Genomic DNA, 19,912 nt, shown 5'->3' with positions numbered 1-19,912 from the left:
TCCTCACTCTCCTTACTGTTGCGCAACACAGGCTGCTTGTTAACGCTTATCTGTTCTGCCTGGACAACACCCCCTCCCTCCTTCCCTTCCTCGTTCACCAGCGTTGAGTAATGACAGATTATCCATTATATTGACCAGACTCTAGTGGCTGCTCTAACAATTAAAAATGCAAGGCAGTCGGAGGAGGCAAGATCAGGTGGGACCATTCTAGCAAATGAGAGGGCAGAAATGTGGGTGTACAGACGCAACATCCCCCTTATAAAGTTTTTTTTTTTCTCAAAGTTGCTGGGAAGTCACGTGTCCTACTTATATCAGTACACTCATAACCTAAGCATAGGCCATTCAATTTTTTTGGGTGACCAAATATGAAACTCATTGACCTCCATACAAAAACTGCTTGTTGAGCAAAAAACAACATTTGGGCCCAGTTATCGCTCTTGCTTCGCCTCTTCCTCTCTGCTAGTATGCACTCACTAACTGTAAGTCGCTCTGGATAAGAGCTTCTGCTAAATGACTAAAATGTAAATGCTATCCTTATCTTGTCATTACCAGAGTCCCATAGAATATTAAAGGGCAGCTTTATTTCCTGAGTTAGAGGTCAAAGGCAGTGTTGCTGGATCATTCTCACTCAGCAGGTAGTATGGAGTCTGCGTGGGGCTGCATCTCAAATCACACCCTGCACCCCTCAAACTCAACTCTGGACTTTGAAGCCAGTTCCACTGCATTTTTTAATTGTTCCCCTCTAATCAGGAAGTGATTTAGGCATGGCTGCAATATATTATCAGGTAGAACAGAAAACCAGCAGGCTCCAGACCTCGTAGGGTAAGAGTTGAATACCCCTGCCCTACATACATTTAAGTGCACTTCTTTTGACCAGAGACCTAAGTTGGGGAAGGTGTCATTTGAGATGTAGCCATTATCTTGGTCTTGGCACCCAAAGTCCTGGGCCTGTATTCATAAAGCGTGTCAGAGTAGGAGTGTTGGTCTAGGATCAGTGGTATTCAAACCTTTTCAGCGGGGATCCCATTTCTTTCACCAGAATTTCTCGCAACCCCACCTTAATATCTGTACATTTAGATTTTTACATCAACAAATAACCTTAAATTCATTGCATTTTATCTCTTATCGAAACGAAAAGAAACCAATAAATACATTTACTCAATACTATTTTATTTTTCAAATTATCTTTCTCAAAAATGTTTGTATAGTTTCCCATATAATATGTGCTGTTAAGTTTTTGTAAAAAAACAAACATTTTATTTCTTTGAATTTGGTGATCTAACACTCCTACTCTGACCGTGTCCACAAACTCCACTGCAAGTGGGGTCGTGACCCGACTTCGAATACCACTGATTTAGATCATAATGAATAAGATGACATGGACAGGGTGGACCTGATCCTATATCAGCACTCTGAGACTGGGAATCTGGGCCCTGTATCTGGGTTTTGTATAAATGGTCAAGTGTCAAGAGGTTGGTTCTGGGTAGCCTGGTTCTGGGGGAGGGCTGGAGTGTGGACTCCATCTCTGCCACTCAGCCACTACACAGTCTGATGAGTGCGGCCTGCAGCAGCCCTGTGTGTTATTGTATGTCTCTGTGTGTGCATCAGTCGCCGCACAGTCTGACAGGGTTGTTCCCAATGATGCCCAGTTCGTAGAGGATGGCCACAGTGGCAAAAACGACGTAGCAGAACAGAGAGACGATCCCCAGCTTCCAGTCCAGCTTCCAGCCGTTTATATGGACCGCCACGAAGAGAAAGACGATTGAGAGGAGGAGGGTGGCGGAGATGAAGACCAGACCGGTGCTGTTGACCTCCACAGGGTTGACCGTGTCCACAAACACCGTCTTGATGAACCAGGGAAGACCCAGACACAGCATGTCAAACACATTGGAGCCCACGATGTTGGACATGGCCATGTCGGCTTTACCTGGAATAGAGCGAGAGAGAGAGGGGAGGAAAGAGGAGAGGTAAGATGACATATATCCCAATGTTGTACCTACACTACATGACTGAAAGTATATGGACACCTGCTCGGCGAACATCTCATTACAAAATCATGGGCATTCATATGGAGTTGGTCCCCCTTTTGCTGCTATAACAGCCTCCACTCTTCTGGGAAGGCTTTCCACTAGATGTTGGAACATTGCTGCGGGGACTTGCTTCCATTCAATCACAAGCATTAGTGAGGTCGGGCACTGATATTAGGCAATTAGGCCTGGCTCACAGTCGGCTTTCCAATTAATCTGAAAGGTGTTCGATAGGTTTGAGGTCAGGGCTCTGTGCAGGCCAGTCAAGTTCTTCCACACTGATCTTGACAAACCATTTCTGTATGGACCTCGCTTTGTGCACGGGCCATTGTCATGCTGAAAAAGGAAAGGGCCTTCCACAAACTGTTGCCACAAAGTTGGAAGAATCGTCTAGAATGTCATTGTATGCTGTAGCGTTAAGATTTCCGTTCACTGGAACTAAGGGGCCTAGCACGACATGGAAAATCAGCCCCAGACCATTATTCTTCCTCCACCAAACTTTACAGTTGGCACCATGCAATGGGGCAGGTAGCGTTCTCCCGGCATCCGCCAAACCCAGATTAGTCCATCAGACTGCCAGTTGGTGTAGCGTGATTCATCACTCCAGAGAACGCGTTTCCACTGCTCCAGAGTCCAATGGCAGAGAGCTTTACACCACTCCAGCCGACGCTTGGCATTATGCATGGTAATCTTAGGCTTCTGTGCGGCTGCTCGGCCACGGAAACCCATTTCATGAAGCTCCCGACAAACAGTTCTTGTGCTGACGTTGCTTCCAGAGGCAGTTTGGAACTAGGTAGTGAGTGTTGCAACCGAGGACAGACAATCTTTACTAGGCGCTTCAGCACTTGGCGGTCCCGTTCTGTGAGCTTGTGTGGCCCACCACTTCGCGGCTGAGCCGTTGTTGCTCCTAGATGTTTCCACTTCACAATAACAGCACTTACAGTTGACAAGGGCAGCTCTAGCAGGGCAGAAATTTGACGAACTTACTTGTTGGAAAGGTGTCATCCTATGACGATGCCACGTTGAAAGTCACTGAGCTCTTCAGTAAGGCCATTCTACTGCCAATGTTTGTCTATGGAGATTGCAGGGCTGTGTGCTCGATTTTGTACACCTGTCAGCAACGGGCTGTCCACATACTTTTGTGTATATAGTGTAAGAGAGAGATAGGACTTATGTGACTTGCACGATTATTATAAGGGGGACATCTAGTGGAAGAAGTTGCAGCTGTGGGCTCCGTCTACTGTCCTGGAAAGGAGATGTATCTCAGGGGGACTAAAGGTCAGAAAGGATCAGAAATGAAGCTACAGTAGTAGTTACCTTCTCTGGCGACCATGACACTAGACACTGTGTCTGGTATACTGGTCCCTGCAGCTAACAGAGTCAGGCCCATTACTGTGTCTGGGATACCCAGGGTCTCTCCTGTTACATACAACACAGAGAACGCACAGTCAAATACACAGGACATAGAGTCAGACCCATTACTGTATGGGATACTCTCTACTGTTACAACGTAGACATACCACAGGGTCAAATACAACACAACACAGGGTCAGATACAACACAACACGGGGTCAGATACAACACAACACAGGGTCAGATATGTCATACAACACAGTCAGGCCCATCACTGTGTCTGGGACACCCAGGCCAGGGTCTCTCCTAACATAGAGAGCACAGGTAGATATAACACACAGGAAACAGGTAGATATAACACACAGGATACAGGCAGATATAACACACATGATACAGGCAGATATAACACACAGGAAACAGACAGATATAACACACAGGATACAGGCAGATATAACACACAGGATACAGGCAGATATAACACACAGGAAACAGGCAGATATAACACACAGGATACAGGCAGATATAACACACAGGATACAGGCAGATATAACACACAGGATACAGGCAGATATAACACACAGGATACAGGCAGATATAACACACAGGATACAGGCAGATATAACACACAGGATACAGGCAGATATAACACACAGGATACAGGCAGATATAACACACAGGATACAGGCAGATATAACACACAGGAAACAGACAGATATAACACACAGGATACAGGCAGATATAACACACAGGATACAGGCAGATATAACACACAGGAAACAGGCAGATATAACACACAGGATACAGGCAGATATAACACACAGGATACAGGCAGATATAACACACAGGATACAGGCAGATATAACACACAGGATACAGGAAGATATAACACACAGGATACAGGCAGATATAACACACAGGATACAGGCAGATATAACACACAGGATACAGGCAGATATAACACACAGGATACAGGCAGATATAACACACAGGATACAGGCAGATATAACAAGGGAAACACAATAAGGTGGACAACAGTGCAAAATGTTTTAGAAACACTACTTTAAAGGAGTCCTCGATCCCCCATCCATCCCTCCATCCCTTCTTTCATCTTTCCCCCCTGCACCTCCTCAGGAATCCCAAGCCTAACTGGTCACGTTGCAAAGTTCAGACGACAGAGAGACACCGCAGGGAAATACACACCAATGCCCCCATTGACCGCACACTTTATTTTCTCTCTCTCTCCGTTCTCTGCTCTCCAGCCTCTCTTTCTTGGTTTCTCTTTCTCGCTCCCTCTCTCTCTCTCCCCCATAAGGCCATCTCTCTCGCTCTGCCTCTCTCTCCCCATCCCTCTCTCTTCTCTCCCCATCTCCCTCTTTCTTTCTCTCCCTCCCCCTCCCTCTCTCTCACCCCTTCCTCCCCTCCCTCTCTCTCTCTCATGTGAGTTGTTCTGAAGGTTAAAGGATAATAATCCCATTATACTCTCATGTCTACCAACATCACATGACAACATCAGTCCTCAACGCTGATGTAAGGTCAGTTCTTTGTGTTTTCTCTGTAATGGTAAAGCTTGGGGATAGCTGATCCTAGATCTGTGCCTAGAGGCTACTCCCACCCAAAGCTCACATGACGTCTCCTGGCAGCCATGCAGTGTCTGAGGTGAAGCAGGCGGTAATCCTACTGCTGTGTGTGTGCGTCTGTGTGTGTGTGTGTGCGCGCGCGTTGTGTGTTTGTACATGTTGTGTATGTACGTGCGTCAGTCCATGTTTGCGTCTGTGTTTAAGTGTGCCTGTGTTTGTGTGCCTTCATTTGCATGCGTCTGCATCCGTGAGTGTGTGTGTGTGTGATCCCGGTGCTGGCTGGGCTAGTGTCTGGCCACCATTGGAGCTCCACTAGTGTCTGGCCACCATTGGAGCTCCACTAAGCCTGTAGGACCTGGGTCTGCTCTGGCATCCCAGGAATCAGCATGTGACTCGACTCTAACATCTGACATGTTCTCACACACTTTCTAAACCTCCTCGCTTGGACTTCCTTAACTCTCTGATTGAGGAACATGAAAGGGGTTTAAACTAATGTGCTTTCTTCTTTTCATGTAAAACTTGCAAATGTTTTGCTCAATAACACCTGCAGTCTGCTGCAGGCAGTAAGGCCTCATACATACACAAGTTATACATTTACATTTACGACATTTAGCAGACGCTCTTATCCAGAGCGACTTACAAATTGGACCACTGATATACGACACATTTGCACAAAAATAATTACAGAAGTGTTGTGGAGACACAACAATGGTTCAGGCAAACTCAAACATTGTGTCAAATCAGTTGTAGACTGTACATGGGGGCCTAAGGTAATATATTGAGGAAGGATGTATTGTGTATTGAGGATGTACTGTGAAGAGTATTGAGAAACACTACATTGTTTTCCAACAGGTGGCGTCACTCCTACGCAAAACTTGTTCCTTAACCAGACAGTGCAGAAAACTGTGGAAAAAGTCAAGGGGTCTGAATACTTTCTGAATGGACTGTATATACACTACCAATTAAAAAATTTGGACACCTACTCATTCAAGTGTTGTTCTTTATTTTTTACTATTTTTTACATCGTAGAAAAATAGTGAAGACATCAAAACGATTAAATAACACATATGGAATCATGTAGTAACCAAAAAAGTGTTAAACAAATCAAAATATATACCTCATGAAGCTGGTTGAGATTCTTCAAATAGCCACCCTTTGCCTTGATGACAGCTTTGCACACTCTTGGCATTCTCTCAACCAGCTTCATGAGGTAGTCACCTGGAATGAATTTCAATTAACAGGTGTTCCTTCTTACAAGTTTATTTGTGGAATTTCTTTCCTTCTTCATGTGTTTGAGCCAATCAGTTGTGTTGTGACAAGGTAGTGGGGTATACAGAAGATAGCCCTATTTGGTAAAAGACCAAATCCATATTATGGCAAGAACAGCTCAAATAAGCAAAGTGAAACGACAGTCCATCATTACTTTAAGACATGAAGGTCAGTCAATACGAAATATTTCAAGAACTTTGAACGTTTCTTCAAGTGCAGTCGCAAAATCCATCAAGCGCTATGATGAAACTGGCTCTCATGAGGACCGCCACAGGAATGGAAGACCCAGAGTTACCGCTACTGCAGAGGATACGTTTATTAGAGTTACCAGCCTCAGAAATTGCAGCCCAAATAAATGCTTCACTGAGTTCAAGTCACAGACACAGAGGGGACTATGTGAATCAGGCCTTCATGGTCGAATTGCTGCAAATAAACCACTACTAAAGGACACCAATAAGAAGAAGAGACCTGTTTGGGCCAAGAAACACAAGCAATGGACATTAGACCGGTGGAAATTTGTCCTTTGGTCTGGAGTCCAAATTTGAGATTTTTGGTTCCAACCGCCGTGTCTTTGTGAGACACGGTATGGGTGAACGGATGATCTCCGCATTTGCAGTTCCCACCGTAAAGCATGGAGGAGGAGGTGTTATGATGTGGGGGTGCTTTGCTGGGACACTGTCTGTGATTTATTTAGAATTCAAGGCACACTTAACCAGTATGGCTACCACAGCATTCTGCAGCGATACGCCATTCCATCTGGTTTGGGCTTAGTGGGACTATCATTTGTTTTTCAACAGGACAATGACCCAACACACCTCCAGGCTGTGTAAGGGCTATTTGACCAAGAAGGATGGTGATGGAGTGCTGCATCAGATGACCTGGCCTCCACAATCCCCCGACCTCAACCCAATTGAGATGGTTTAGGATGAGTCGGACCGCAGAGTGAAGGAAAAGCATCCAACAAATGCTCAGCGTATGTGGGAACTCCTTCAAGACTGTTGGAAAAGCATTCCAGGTGAAGCTAGTTGAGAGAATGCCAAGAGTGTGCAAAGCTGTCATCAAGGCAAAGGGTGTCTATTTGAAGAATCTAAAATATATTTTTATTTATTTAACGCTTTTTTGGTTACTACAGTGGGGAAAAAAAGTATTTAGTCAGCCACCAATTGTGCAAGTTCTCCCACTTAAAAAGATGAGAGAGGCCTGTAATTTTCATCATAGGTACACGTCAACTATGACAGACAAAATGAGGAAAAAAAATCCAGAAAATCACATTGTAGGATTTTTTTATGAATTTATTTGCAAATTATGGTGGAAAATAAGTATTTGGTCAATAACAAAAGTTTCTCAATACTTTGTTATATACCCTTTGTTGGCAATGACACAGGTCAAACGTTTTCTGTAAGTCTTCACAAGGTTTTCACACACTGTTGCTGGTATTTGGCCCATTCCTCCATGCAGATCTCCTCTAGAGCAGTGATGTTTTGGGGCTGTCGCTGGGCAACACAGACATTCAACTCCCTCCAAAGATTTTCTATGGGGTTGAGATCTGGAGACTGGCTAGGCCACTCCAGGACCTTGAAATGCTTCTTACGAAGCCACTCCTTCGTTGCCCGGGCGGTGTGTTTGGGATCATTGTCATGCTGAAAGACCCAGCCACGTTTCATCTTCAATGCCCTTGATGATGGAAGGAGGTTTTCACTCAAAATCTCACGATACATGGCCCCATTCATTCTTTCCTTTACACGGATCAGTCGTCCTGGTCCCTTTGCAGAAAAACAGCCCCAAAGCATGATGTTTCCACCCCCATGCTTCACAGTAGGTATGGTGTTCTTTGGATGCAACTCAGCATTCTTTGTCCTCCAAACACGACGAGTTGAGTTTTTACCAAAAAGTTCTATTTTGGTTTCATCTGACCATATGACATTCTCCCAATCCTCTTCTGGATCATCCAAATGCACTCTAGCAAACTTCAGACGGGCCTGGACATGTACTGGCTTAAGCAGGGGGACACGTCTGGCACTGCAGGATTTGAGTCCCTGGCGGCGTAGTGTGTTACTGATGGTAGGCTTTGTTACTTTGGTCCCAGCTCTCTGCAGGTCATTCACTAGGTCCCCCTGTGTGGTTCGCTGATTTTTGCTCACCGTTCTTGTGATCATTTTGACCCCATGGGGTGAGATCTTGCGTGGAGCCCCAAATCGAGGGAGATTATCAGTGGTCTTGTATGTCTTCCATTTCCTAATAATTGCTCCCACAGTTGATTTCTTCAAACCAAGCTGCTTACCTATTGCAGATTCAGTCTTCCCAGCCTGGTGCAGGTTTACAATTTTGTTTCTGGTGTCCTTTGACAGCTCTTTGGTCTTGGCCATAGTGGAGTTTGGAGTGTGACTGTTTGAGGTTGTGGACAGGTGTCTTTTATACTGATAACAAGTTCAAACAGGTGCCATTAATACAGGTAACGAGTGGGGGACAGAGGAGCCTCTTAATGAAGAAGTTACAGGTCTGTGAGAGCCAGAAATCTTGCTTGTTTGTAGGTGACCAAATACTTATTTTCCACCATAATTTGCAAATAAATTCATTAAAAATCCTACAATGTGATTTTCAGGATTTTTTTTTCTCAATTTGTCTGTCATAGTTGACGTGTACCTATGATGAAAATTACAGGCCTCTCTCATCTTTTTAAGTGGGAGAACTTGCACAATTGGTGGCTGACTAAATACTTTTTTTCCCCACTGTACATGATTCCATATGTGTTATTTCATAGTTTTGATGTATTCACTATTATTCTACAATGTAAAAATAAAGAAAAACCCTTGAATGAGTAGCTGTGTCCAAACTTTTGACTAGTTGTGTATGTGTATATACAGTTGAAGTCGGAAGTTTACATACACTTAGGTTGGAGTCATTAAAACTTGTTTTTCAACCACTCCACAAATTTCTTGTTAACAAACTATAGTTTTGGTAAGTTAGTTAGGACATCTACTTTGTGCATGACACAAGTAATTTTTCCAACAATTGTTTACAGACAGATTATTTCACTTATAATTAACTGTATCACAATTCCAGTGGGTCAAAAGTTTACATACACTAAGTACCTTCAAACTCAGTGCCTCTTTGCTTGACATCATGGGAAAATCAAAAGAAAGACCTCAGAAAAAATGGTAGACCTCCACAAGTCTGGTTCATTCTTGGGAGCAATTTCCAAACGCCTGAAGGTACCACGTTCATCTGTACAAACAATAGTACGCAAGTATAAACACCATGGGACCACGCAGCAGTCATACCGCTCAGGAAGGAGACACGTTCTGTCTCCTAGAGATGAACGTACTTTGGTGCGAAAAGTGCAAATAAATTCCAGAACAACAGCAAAGGACCTTGTGAAGATGCTGGAGGAAACAGGTACAAAAGTATCTATATCCACAGTAAAACGAGTCCTATATCGACATAAACTGAAAGGCCGCTCAGCAAGGAAGAAGCCACTGCTCCAAAACTGCCATAAAAAAGCCAGACTATGGTTTGCATCTGCACAGGGGGACAAAGATCGAACTTTTTGGAGAAATGTCCTCTGGTCTGATGAAACAAAAATAGAACTGTTTGGCCATAATGACCATCGTTATGTTTGGAGGAAAAAGGGGGTTGCTTGCAAGCCGAAGAACACCATCCAACCGTGAAGCACGGGGGTGGCAGCATCATGCTGTGGGGGTTCTTTGCTGCAGGAGGGACTGGTGCACTTCACAAAATAGATGGCATCATGAGGAAGGAAAATTATGTGGATATATTGAAGCAACATCTCAAGACATCAGTCAGGAAGTTAAAGCTTGGTCGCAAATGGGTCTTCCAAATGGACAATGACCCCAAGCATACTTCCAGAGTTGTGGCAAAATGGCTTAAGGACAACATAGTCAAGGTATTGGAGTGGCCATCACAAAGCCCTGACCTCAATCCTATAGGAAATGTGTGGGCTGAACTGAAAAAGTGTGTGCGAGCAAGGAGGCCTACAAACCTGACTCAGTTACACCAGCTCTGTCAGGAGGAATGGGCCAAAATTCACCCAACTTATTGTGGGAAGCTTGTGGAAGGCTACCCGAAACGTTTGACCCAAGTTAAACAATTTAAAGGCAATGCTACCAAATACTAATTGAATGTATGTAAACTTCTGACCCACTGGGAATGTGATAAAAGAAATAAAAGCTGAAATAAATCATTCTCTCTACTATTATTCTGACATTTCACATTCTTAAAATAAAGTGGTGATCCTAACTGACCTAAGACAGGGAATTTTTACTAGGATTAGAAGTCAGGAATTGTGAAAAACTGAGTTTAAATGTATTTGGCTAAGGTGTATGTAAACTTCCGACTTCAACTGTATATATATATATATATATATATGTATACCTACGATAGTGACCCTCCAGACCTGTATATATATTTACCTACGATAGTGACTATCCAGACCAGTGTACATATATTTACCTACGATAGTGACCATCCAGACCAGTGTATATATATTTAACTACGATAGTGACTATCCAGACCAGTGTATATATATTTACCTACGATAGTGACCATCCAGACCAGTGTATATATATTTACCTACGATAGTGACCATCCAGACCAGTGTATATATATTTACCTACGATAGTGACCATCCAGACCACCAGTGTATATATATTTACCTACGATAGTGACCATCCAGACTAGTGTATATATATTTAACTACGATAGTGACTATCCAGACCAGTGTATATATATTTACCTACGATAGTGACCATCCAGACCAGTGTATATATATTTACCTACGATAGTGACCATCCAGACCAGTGTATATATATTTACCTACGATAGTGACCATCCAGACCACCAGTGTATATATATTTACCTACGATAGTGACCATCCAGACCAGTGTATATATATTTACCTACGATAGTGACTATCCAGACCAGTGTATATATATTTACCTACGATAGTGACTATCCAGACCAGTGTATATATATTTACCTACGATAGTGACTATCCAGACTAGTGTATATATATTTATCTACGATAGTGACTATCCAGACCAGTGTATATTTATTGACCTACGATAGTGACCATCCAGACCAGTGTATATATATATTTACCTATGATAGTGACCACCCAGACCAGTGTATATATATTTACCTACGATAGTGACCATCCAGACCGGTGTACATATATTTACCTACGATAGTGACCATCCAGACCAGTACGTATGTGAAGGCTGAGATCCAGACAGCGGACATAAAGAAGGTGAACATGAACCATTTCTTCCAGAACCGTCTCCTGCAGTCTGGAACCGTCAGGTATAGAATCACGATTGCCGGGAGGGACAGCACCCACAGGATCCGCTTCAGGTCGTTCTCTGGCATCGAGAACACACTCTGGTGGTCTGGAATACACACACACACACACACACACACACCTTTCTCAGTCTGCATGGCATCAATGTGTCATCTACCAGAGGGATGTGTGTGTGTGTGTGTGTGTGTGTGTGTGTGTGTGTGTGTGTGTGTGTGTGTGTGTGAGTGAGTGACAGATCGAATCAGCTACCCTCTGGTATCTCATTGAGGCCGTGCAGACTGAGGGAAAGGTGTGAGTATCCTGAATCATCCTGGAAGATTCCGCTGTCGCTTCTAGAACGTCTGTGGACCCTCAGAGTGGTGTCGACCAATGGCTGTGTCTCGCTGTGCTCCTCGGAACCTTTCCCCAGGCAGGTACAGCAGGGGCTGAACCTCCTCAGAACACACTCACTGATCCTCAGGTCAAAACACAACACTACGATGTACACCCCATAGACCAACAACAGACAGGCCGCATCATACCTGAGGAGAGGGGAGGGGAGGTGGAGAGGAGAAGATTAGAGCGGTGAGCAGATTTGAGGAAAGGAGAAGAGAGGAGGGGAGAGGAGAGTTAAATGCTAATAAAAATCTAATACAATCACTTGTACATTAGAACTGATTGTGACTCTGTAACCGGCAGTAATAAAATAGGACGTTTGTGTACCCAGGATGATTGTTTAGATTATTAGTATCACACCGCTGGGCTTTGAAGTGTTACTATGTGCTGAGATTGAGGAAGTGGAGTTGAACACAGATACTCACCAGTACACACAGGGCACTTTAACTTTATTGTATAATACATTATGTTCTCATTGACTTCCTCATGTAAAAATTCCACTGTCCTGGAAAAGTTATACTGTTGCAAACACACACACAAGGCACTCCCTACAACACACCTACACCACACAGACACACACACACAGTCTTGTATAACTAACCTTGTGGGGACACACAATTTAGTCCCATTCAAAATCCTATTTTCCCCAACCCTAACCTTAACCTTAACCCTAAACCCAACCCTAGCTCCTAAACCTAACCCTAAAACTAACCCTAGCTCCTAACACTAACACACACACACACACTCACCAGTAGACTTTGTTGTCTGAGATGATGGCTATAACAGCAGAGACAGAGATGGCGTAAGCTAGACAGTCCCTGAACAGAGGCCAACAGGTCAGACGACCCACCTAGGACAGAAAACACACTGTTTACAGCGTATAGTACACACACACAGGGCCGCCACGCTGAGCTAAACTGACAAAGACCCACCTTGAGCAACACATAAAACCTCACATAATTCTGCCCAAAAACAATGACAATTTCTCTCAACCAGTGGCATATGGGCGTTTTTGGTGAGTGCTGATGTGGTGTACAGTTTTTCAAAGACAGGGACGCAAAATATGTATTTTGTCAATTCCCAGCGCGCCTCTCCAGGGAGCTGTTGGAGAGACGCATCGCTGCGGCGCTCCACTAACATTCCGTTCAAAAAATCATCTAGCATAAATCATGTAGCTGATATAGGATATGGTAGAAAGAATATGTGGCCTTTTCTGTAGACTACAGGCTGGAGATAAAATGTATGACAATGTAATGAGACAGAAACTTTTTACATTTAGGTCATTTAGCAGACGCTCTTATCCAGAGCTACTTACAGTAGGTGAGTGCATACATTATTATTTTTTTCATACTGGCCCCCCGTGGGAATCGAACCCACAACCCTGGCGTTGCAAACGCCATGCTCTACCAACTGAGCTACATCCCTGCCGGCCATTCCCACCCCTACCCTGGACGACGTTGTGCCAATTGTGCGCCGCCCCATGGGTCTCCCGGTCGCGGCCGGCTACGACAGAGCCTGGATTCGAACCAGGATCTCTAGTGGCACAGCTAGCACTGCGATCAAACAACATATCCTAAAAACAGGACAGGTCAAAGTAAAATGGACAATATGGTGTGGACAATCAGGCTACTCACAACTGCTGTCCAGGAGATTCATCCCGTGGGCTAAATTGTCATGATCAGTGGTTTCAAGTTCGGATCCGTACACTTTTGACGAGCTGATCATAGCGAAAAATAAAATACTTCTGCATTTCCCGCTGTGTAAACACATTGCAAATAGGTTCAAGATAACTCCTGATAAAGTTAGGTAGCTGATATTCAGAGCTTAAATAGCCAAATCACAGGAATCAGGACTAATAAAGCCAATGCAATGACCTGTTTTACAAACGGTAGGTCTACCACATAGATGGCATTCCTAAAATGTAATTTCAGGCGACACTGTAGGCTATACTCAGTAAGCCTTTTAGACGTCTGTTTTTGCTCCATGTCCATGGACATTCGTTTTTGGTCCGCTCTGGACCAGCCTTGATATGGCCCAAACATAGACGTCTATAAATGACGTATTTTGAACTTTCATTCAGAATCGAAAATGAACCTGATTTCAACATGGGCTATTTTTTGGTCTCGCCTAGGGTGGCAGAACGGCCAGGACCGGCCCTACACACACACGCGCACACACACACACACACACACACACACACACACACACACACACACACACACACACACACACACACACACACACACACACACACACACACACACACACACACACACACACACACACACACACACACACACACACACACACACACACACACACACACACACACACACACACACACACACACACACACACACACACACACACACACACACACACACACACACACACACACACACACACACACACACACACACACACACACACACACACACACACACACACACCATAACAGTTTACACGACCCCTCCTTGACCTACTAAAGCTTCCCCTGGCTGGAATGGATGCTTATTATACCACACAGCTCTTTATGGTTAGGTAAGGCTTCCCATAATCTCTCTGTGTGTGTGTACACATACCACTTTGGTCAGGAGTCCGCAAGCAGCACAGATCCCCAGGAGGTTGTAGACAGCTGATCCTACGATGGTGCTCACACCGATGTCTCCCTTTGTCACAAACACACCTGGGTAAGACCACACACACACACACACACACACACACACACACACACACACACACATACACACACACACACACACACACACACACACACACAGCTGTTAACACTTGATGATGATGACGATTATGATTGTAGTGATGTGCAGTTCCTATGGTATTCTCAGCAATCATAGTAATTGTATGTTGTGCATATGTTTCAGATGCCTTATGTACCCAGAAAGGCAGTGACCAGTTCAGGAGCAGAGCTGCCTGCTGCCATAAAGGTGGCTCCTGCTACATCTTGAGACAGACCCAGACCTGGAAAGAAGACCAAGAGATGTTGCCATTAACACACAGACACACTTGCACACTTGCACACACACACACACATTAATACATACACACACAGATAACTTACGGTCACTGATAAGTTCTAGGGAAGGTAGAAAGTAGTCGTCACAGACTATAGCAACTGCCAGCAGCATGTAAAATATGATCATAAAGTGTATGACAAGTCCTCCATCCTTCCTCTCCTGTAGTGTGAAGAACCCCTCTGGAAACTCAGACGACTGGGTTGTAATACACTCTGTCTCATTCTCTGGAACACCACACACAGAGTTGTCTAAGTTACAGAAAGTAACAGTCTACAAACTCAGTAAAAAACAACAACATATACAATAAAAATAAACATTTGAAGTGAAAAAAAAGTAACAGTCTACACTAACATAATGATAGGCTTTTTGAATAAATGTAACATTACTGAATGATCATTGTGGCAACATTGTGCCTATTCTTATGAGGAACGCTATGGAAATTTGTTCTCAATTAGTTACCGCTATTAGCTGCGCAAACATTGCCACCATTTATTGGCTTGAAATCATTGATTATCACGGTTGATGGAGAGATAGAAACACTGACCCAGCGCCCGGCGCTTTCTGTTGGAATGGGAGTCCTCCTGAGCTGCTGCTGCAGTGAAAGACACAAGATGAACCGTGCAATATAAAACTAAAACTATTCCTAGAAAATAAGGTATAAAATCTTTTCTGTTCTTCTTGTCCACCACTCCGTCTTTATACATGGTTTTAGAATAGAAAGCGGTTAAAAAAAAACTGTTTTATTAACTACTGCTGCAGTGCGTCATGAGCTCACTAATAATCCAGTCAGTATACAACAAGCCTCTTACTAACTCACATCTACCACAACCTACTCTATTAGGGCTGAAAATAGATCATGGGGGAGAAAAGCATATTTTAAGGCCTGTGTTCAGAGAGAGAGAGAGAAAGCGAGATCACGGGATGAAGTTATTCTAGCTGAACGCACCCCAGCCCCCTGTAACCCCCTCCCTCCTCCCCCATTACAGCACCCTCTACCCGGGGGAATTAGAAGGGTTCAACCCCCATAGAAAAGTCTCAGGATAGGAAAGAGATTTCCTGGAAATAAACATTTACACTAATTTAATATTATTAGAAAGGCCTCACTCATGGTGCACATATAGGCCTAGGCTCCCATACGGAACAATTATATATTGGAATATATTTAAATAAAAATAGACATGTATTTAAATATATTGGGGACATTTATTTATCCAATATATAAATAAATAAAATATACGTAAATATATATTTTTAATATATGTGTAAAATACACACTACCACCTCACAACCTTCTCTACCCCGATGATAATGTTGAGTCTCTATTGACTTCTGGTACCTTAACATTATTTTCCCGAAGTGACATTTTGCATGCAAAAGTTGGATAATTGAGTTGTAGTTGAAAATGCATTCTGCAGCTATTGAGGTGTAGCCTACCTGCCACTTATGAAACGTAGTAAAAAAATAAATGAGGTGTTTATTTCAAAAAGACACTTGAACGTAGAACATATCTGTACAAATATGTTTAAATATATTACAATATCTTTCACCTAAGCTGTCAATCACAATTTCAAATGTTCCCGAGCCCCGAGCCCAGCCTCACCTCCAACTGACAGAGCACCCATTACAATTTAGAATTTATTCTTCAGAAGAAGAGAGCAGCTGTCACCGCCACAAAGCTTTCTCGTGGATATTGGCATTTTAGTTGATTATACATTCATAACATTTAATATGTTTTTAACCTGGTGGGTAATAATTTCTTCAACTGCAAGCAATGGTTTTTATCGAGCTTGCTAACACAGCTAGCTAGATAGCTAACGTTAGCTCCTCCTTTAGCTTGCCAACAGCATGCAGTGTGACTGACCAAGGTAAGAATTGTTTTGAAAAATTAAGTTCAGTAGAGTTAATGTCATGTATGTATTAGATATAATTTAATGGCCAAAGCTATTGTTAAATGTTATTGGCTAGCCAAGTAATGTGTTGCTTGCTAACTAGCTAATTTAGCTAGCTTTAGTGAGGGTTGGGTTTCTTTCCCTCCTGCAGTGGATCCTTCTGGTCTGGAGTCTCAGCTGCCTATGGACAGACCCCAGCCAATGGAAGTAGACTTTTGTATCATTTAGCTAGTTAGTTCCCAATTAAATTAAAATGTCTTCATGAACATTAACCCCTTATTTATTCTTCATCTTGTGTGGAATTGTTTCACTGACTCTGTCTCTGCATTATCCACAGGGTAACTGTCAACTTGTGAGTCTGAATATGGACACTGGAGGTGAAGGAATCTGCATTGTAAGGATACATTTGATGTTCAAAGACATCATTTTCAAATACAGATGTTAAGGTCACAGATGTAATTTGTACATTATATTTTGTGTTTCAGATGCGACCTTCCAGTGACTCCCATGCCACAATTCAACAATGGAGCAAGTTATTTGAGAAAAAAATAAAGATAATTGAAAACACTCTTAGTTGTCAGTCATGTGGGGATCCATTTTCTTGTAACTACATGTGATGACTAGCTTAGAAAGAATGCATTAATGATTAAACATAAAAGGTTTGTACTGTACTGATATAAATTGTTTCACATAACAAGCTGTGATTCATGTGAGGAACGTTAGGGGGTAGTGTCACGATCGTCATGATAAGGAGTGGACCAAAGCGCAGCGTTAGTAGCGAACATAATACTTTAATGGTGAATAAACGAAAATACAAAACACGACTCGTGACGTCCTTAGTAACAATAACCAATACGGAACATGGAACAAAAACCCACAACCACAAGGTGAACACAGACAGTTTAAATATGGCTCCCAATCAGAGATAACGAGCCGACAGCTGACACTCGTTACCTCCGATTGGGAGTCACTTGACCAAACATAGAACTAGAACACCTAGACACTAAACACAGTACAAAACACACGGAAATCTACACACCCTGACTCAACATAAAAAGTCCCGGAGCCAGAGTGTGACAGTACCCCCCCCTAAAGGCGCGGACTCCGACCGCGCCTACACCCCAAATAGGGGAGGGCTGGGTGGGTGTTGCTCCTCGGAGGCGGCTCCGGCTCCTGAACACGCTGCTTGGTCTGTTTAAGGTGGGTTTTTCTGTCACGATCGTCATGATAAGGAGTGGACCAAAGCGCAGCGTTAGTAAGGAACATAATACTTTAATGGTGAATAAACGAAAATACAAAACACGACTCGTGACGTCCTTAGTAACAATAACCAATACGGAACATGGAACAAAAACCCACAACCACAAGGTGAACACAGACAGTTTAAATATGGCTCCCAATCAGAGATAACGAGCCGACAGCTGACACTCGTTACCTCCGATTGGGAGTCACTTGACCAAACATAGAACTAGAACACCTAGACACTAAACACAGTACAAAACACACGGAAATCTACACACCCTGACTCAACATAAAAAGTCCCGGAGCCAGAGTGTGACAGTACCCCCCCCTAAAGGCGCGGACTCCGACCGCGCCTACACCCCAAATAGGGGAGGGCTGGGTGGGTGTTGCTCCTCGGAGGCGGCTCCGGCTCCTGAACACGCTGCTTGGTCTGGTTAAGGTGGGTTTTTCTGTCACGATCGTCATGATAAGGAGTGGACCAAAGCGCAGCGTTAGTAAGGAACATAATACTTTAATGGTGAATAAACGAAAATACAAAACACGACTCGTGACGTCCTTAGTAACAATAACCAATACGGAACATGGAACAAAAACCCACAACCACAAGGTGAACACAGACAGTTTAAATATGGCTCCCAATCAGAGATAACGAGCCGACAGCTGACACTCGTTACCTCCGATTGGGAGTCACTTGACCAAACATAGAACTAGAACACCTAGACACTAAACACAGTACAAAACACACGGAAATCTACACACCCTGACTCAACATAAAAAGTCCCGGAGCCAGAGTGTGACAGGTAGGATGAGATAAGAACTTGTATTTCTCACAGACACATACACACTGCCTCTTTGTTAAACCATCATACTCAAGGACGTGTACTGCAAAAGTGCTGACTTTCTGGATAAGTTGCAAAACAACTAGACAACTGGCAACAGTGGAGCGCCAAGGGGCTGGGACCAGCCTGTGCGCCAACGATTGGCTGAGTAAGTCTAAACCACGCTCAGTCTCTACCCTGATAGGCCCAGCAGAGAACGGGAACTATCTGTCAGAGTATTTGAAGAAGAACCTGTAACAATGGATCAGTTCTCTGTCTGCCCTGTGTAGTATTTCAGTGAGCCCGTATACGAACCATCATACTTATCATACATACATTTTGCATATAATAAATTTAGCTTGGATTGAATATCTTGATTATGTTTTCTCTTATTCCAATACCAGATTTGAATTACGCAATTTCTAACAGTCATGAGTCATTCATTCAAACTTTTCAAAGTGTACCACAGCATGCTATTGTGATTTAGTGCTGAACTTTATATGAAAACGGCCAATTTTGTAATACGTACATATCTTTTTGTACATATAGCCTATTTAAATATATGTATATATAAGGCTTAAATGCATGTTAAAATATATATGTAAATATATTGTTTTTCCATATGGGCTACCTAGAGAGTAGAGTAGCCTAAATCCAAATGGTCGGTGAAAAAAAAGTATAGTAGACCTATAGAGAATGTGAGTATGAGACAGTAAGCCATTATTTTAGGCATAAATAATGCCTCTCTACCGCACTTGCTGTCTCAACCTCTGAATGCTTGGCTATGAAAAGGCAACTAACATTTACTCCTGATGTGCTGACCTGTTGCACCTTCTGTGATTATTATTTGACCCTGCTGGACATCTTGAAGAACAATCTGGCCTAAATGGCCATGTACTCCTATAATCTCCACTGGCACAGCCAGAAGAGGACTGGCCACCCCTCAGAGCCTGGTTCTTCTAGGTTTCTTCCTAGGTTCCTGCCTTTCTAGGGAGTTTTTCCTAGCCACC

General features: G+C 43.3%; 1 protein-coding gene across 1 annotated transcript; it reads right to left on the bottom strand.

Annotated features, from left to right (window-relative positions):
* Nucleotides 1-1,604: 1,604 nt before the first annotated feature.
* Nucleotides 1,605-15,657, bottom strand: LOC311114656 (sodium/potassium/calcium exchanger 5-like; the record flags this gene model as incomplete). The annotated part of the gene is made up of 9 exons (XM_084189898.1): nt 1,605-1,927; nt 3,345-3,446; nt 11,425-11,631; nt 11,793-12,064; nt 12,668-12,768; nt 14,501-14,604; nt 14,814-14,897; nt 14,998-15,177; nt 15,498-15,657. 9 exons carry the CDS (start codon nt 15,655-15,657, stop codon nt 1,605-1,607), a joined length of 1,533 nt encoding a protein of 510 aa, XP_084046024.1.
* Nucleotides 15,658-19,912: the final 4,255 nt, after the last annotated feature.

Source organism: Coregonus lavaretus (genome assembly GCF_964263955.1).
Source record: "Coregonus lavaretus genome assembly, contig: HAP1_SCAFFOLD_2577, whole genome shotgun sequence".
NCBI classification, from domain to species: Eukaryota; Metazoa; Chordata; class Actinopteri; order Salmoniformes; family Salmonidae; genus Coregonus; species Coregonus lavaretus.
This window is presented reverse-complemented; position numbering and strand designations above follow the sequence as displayed.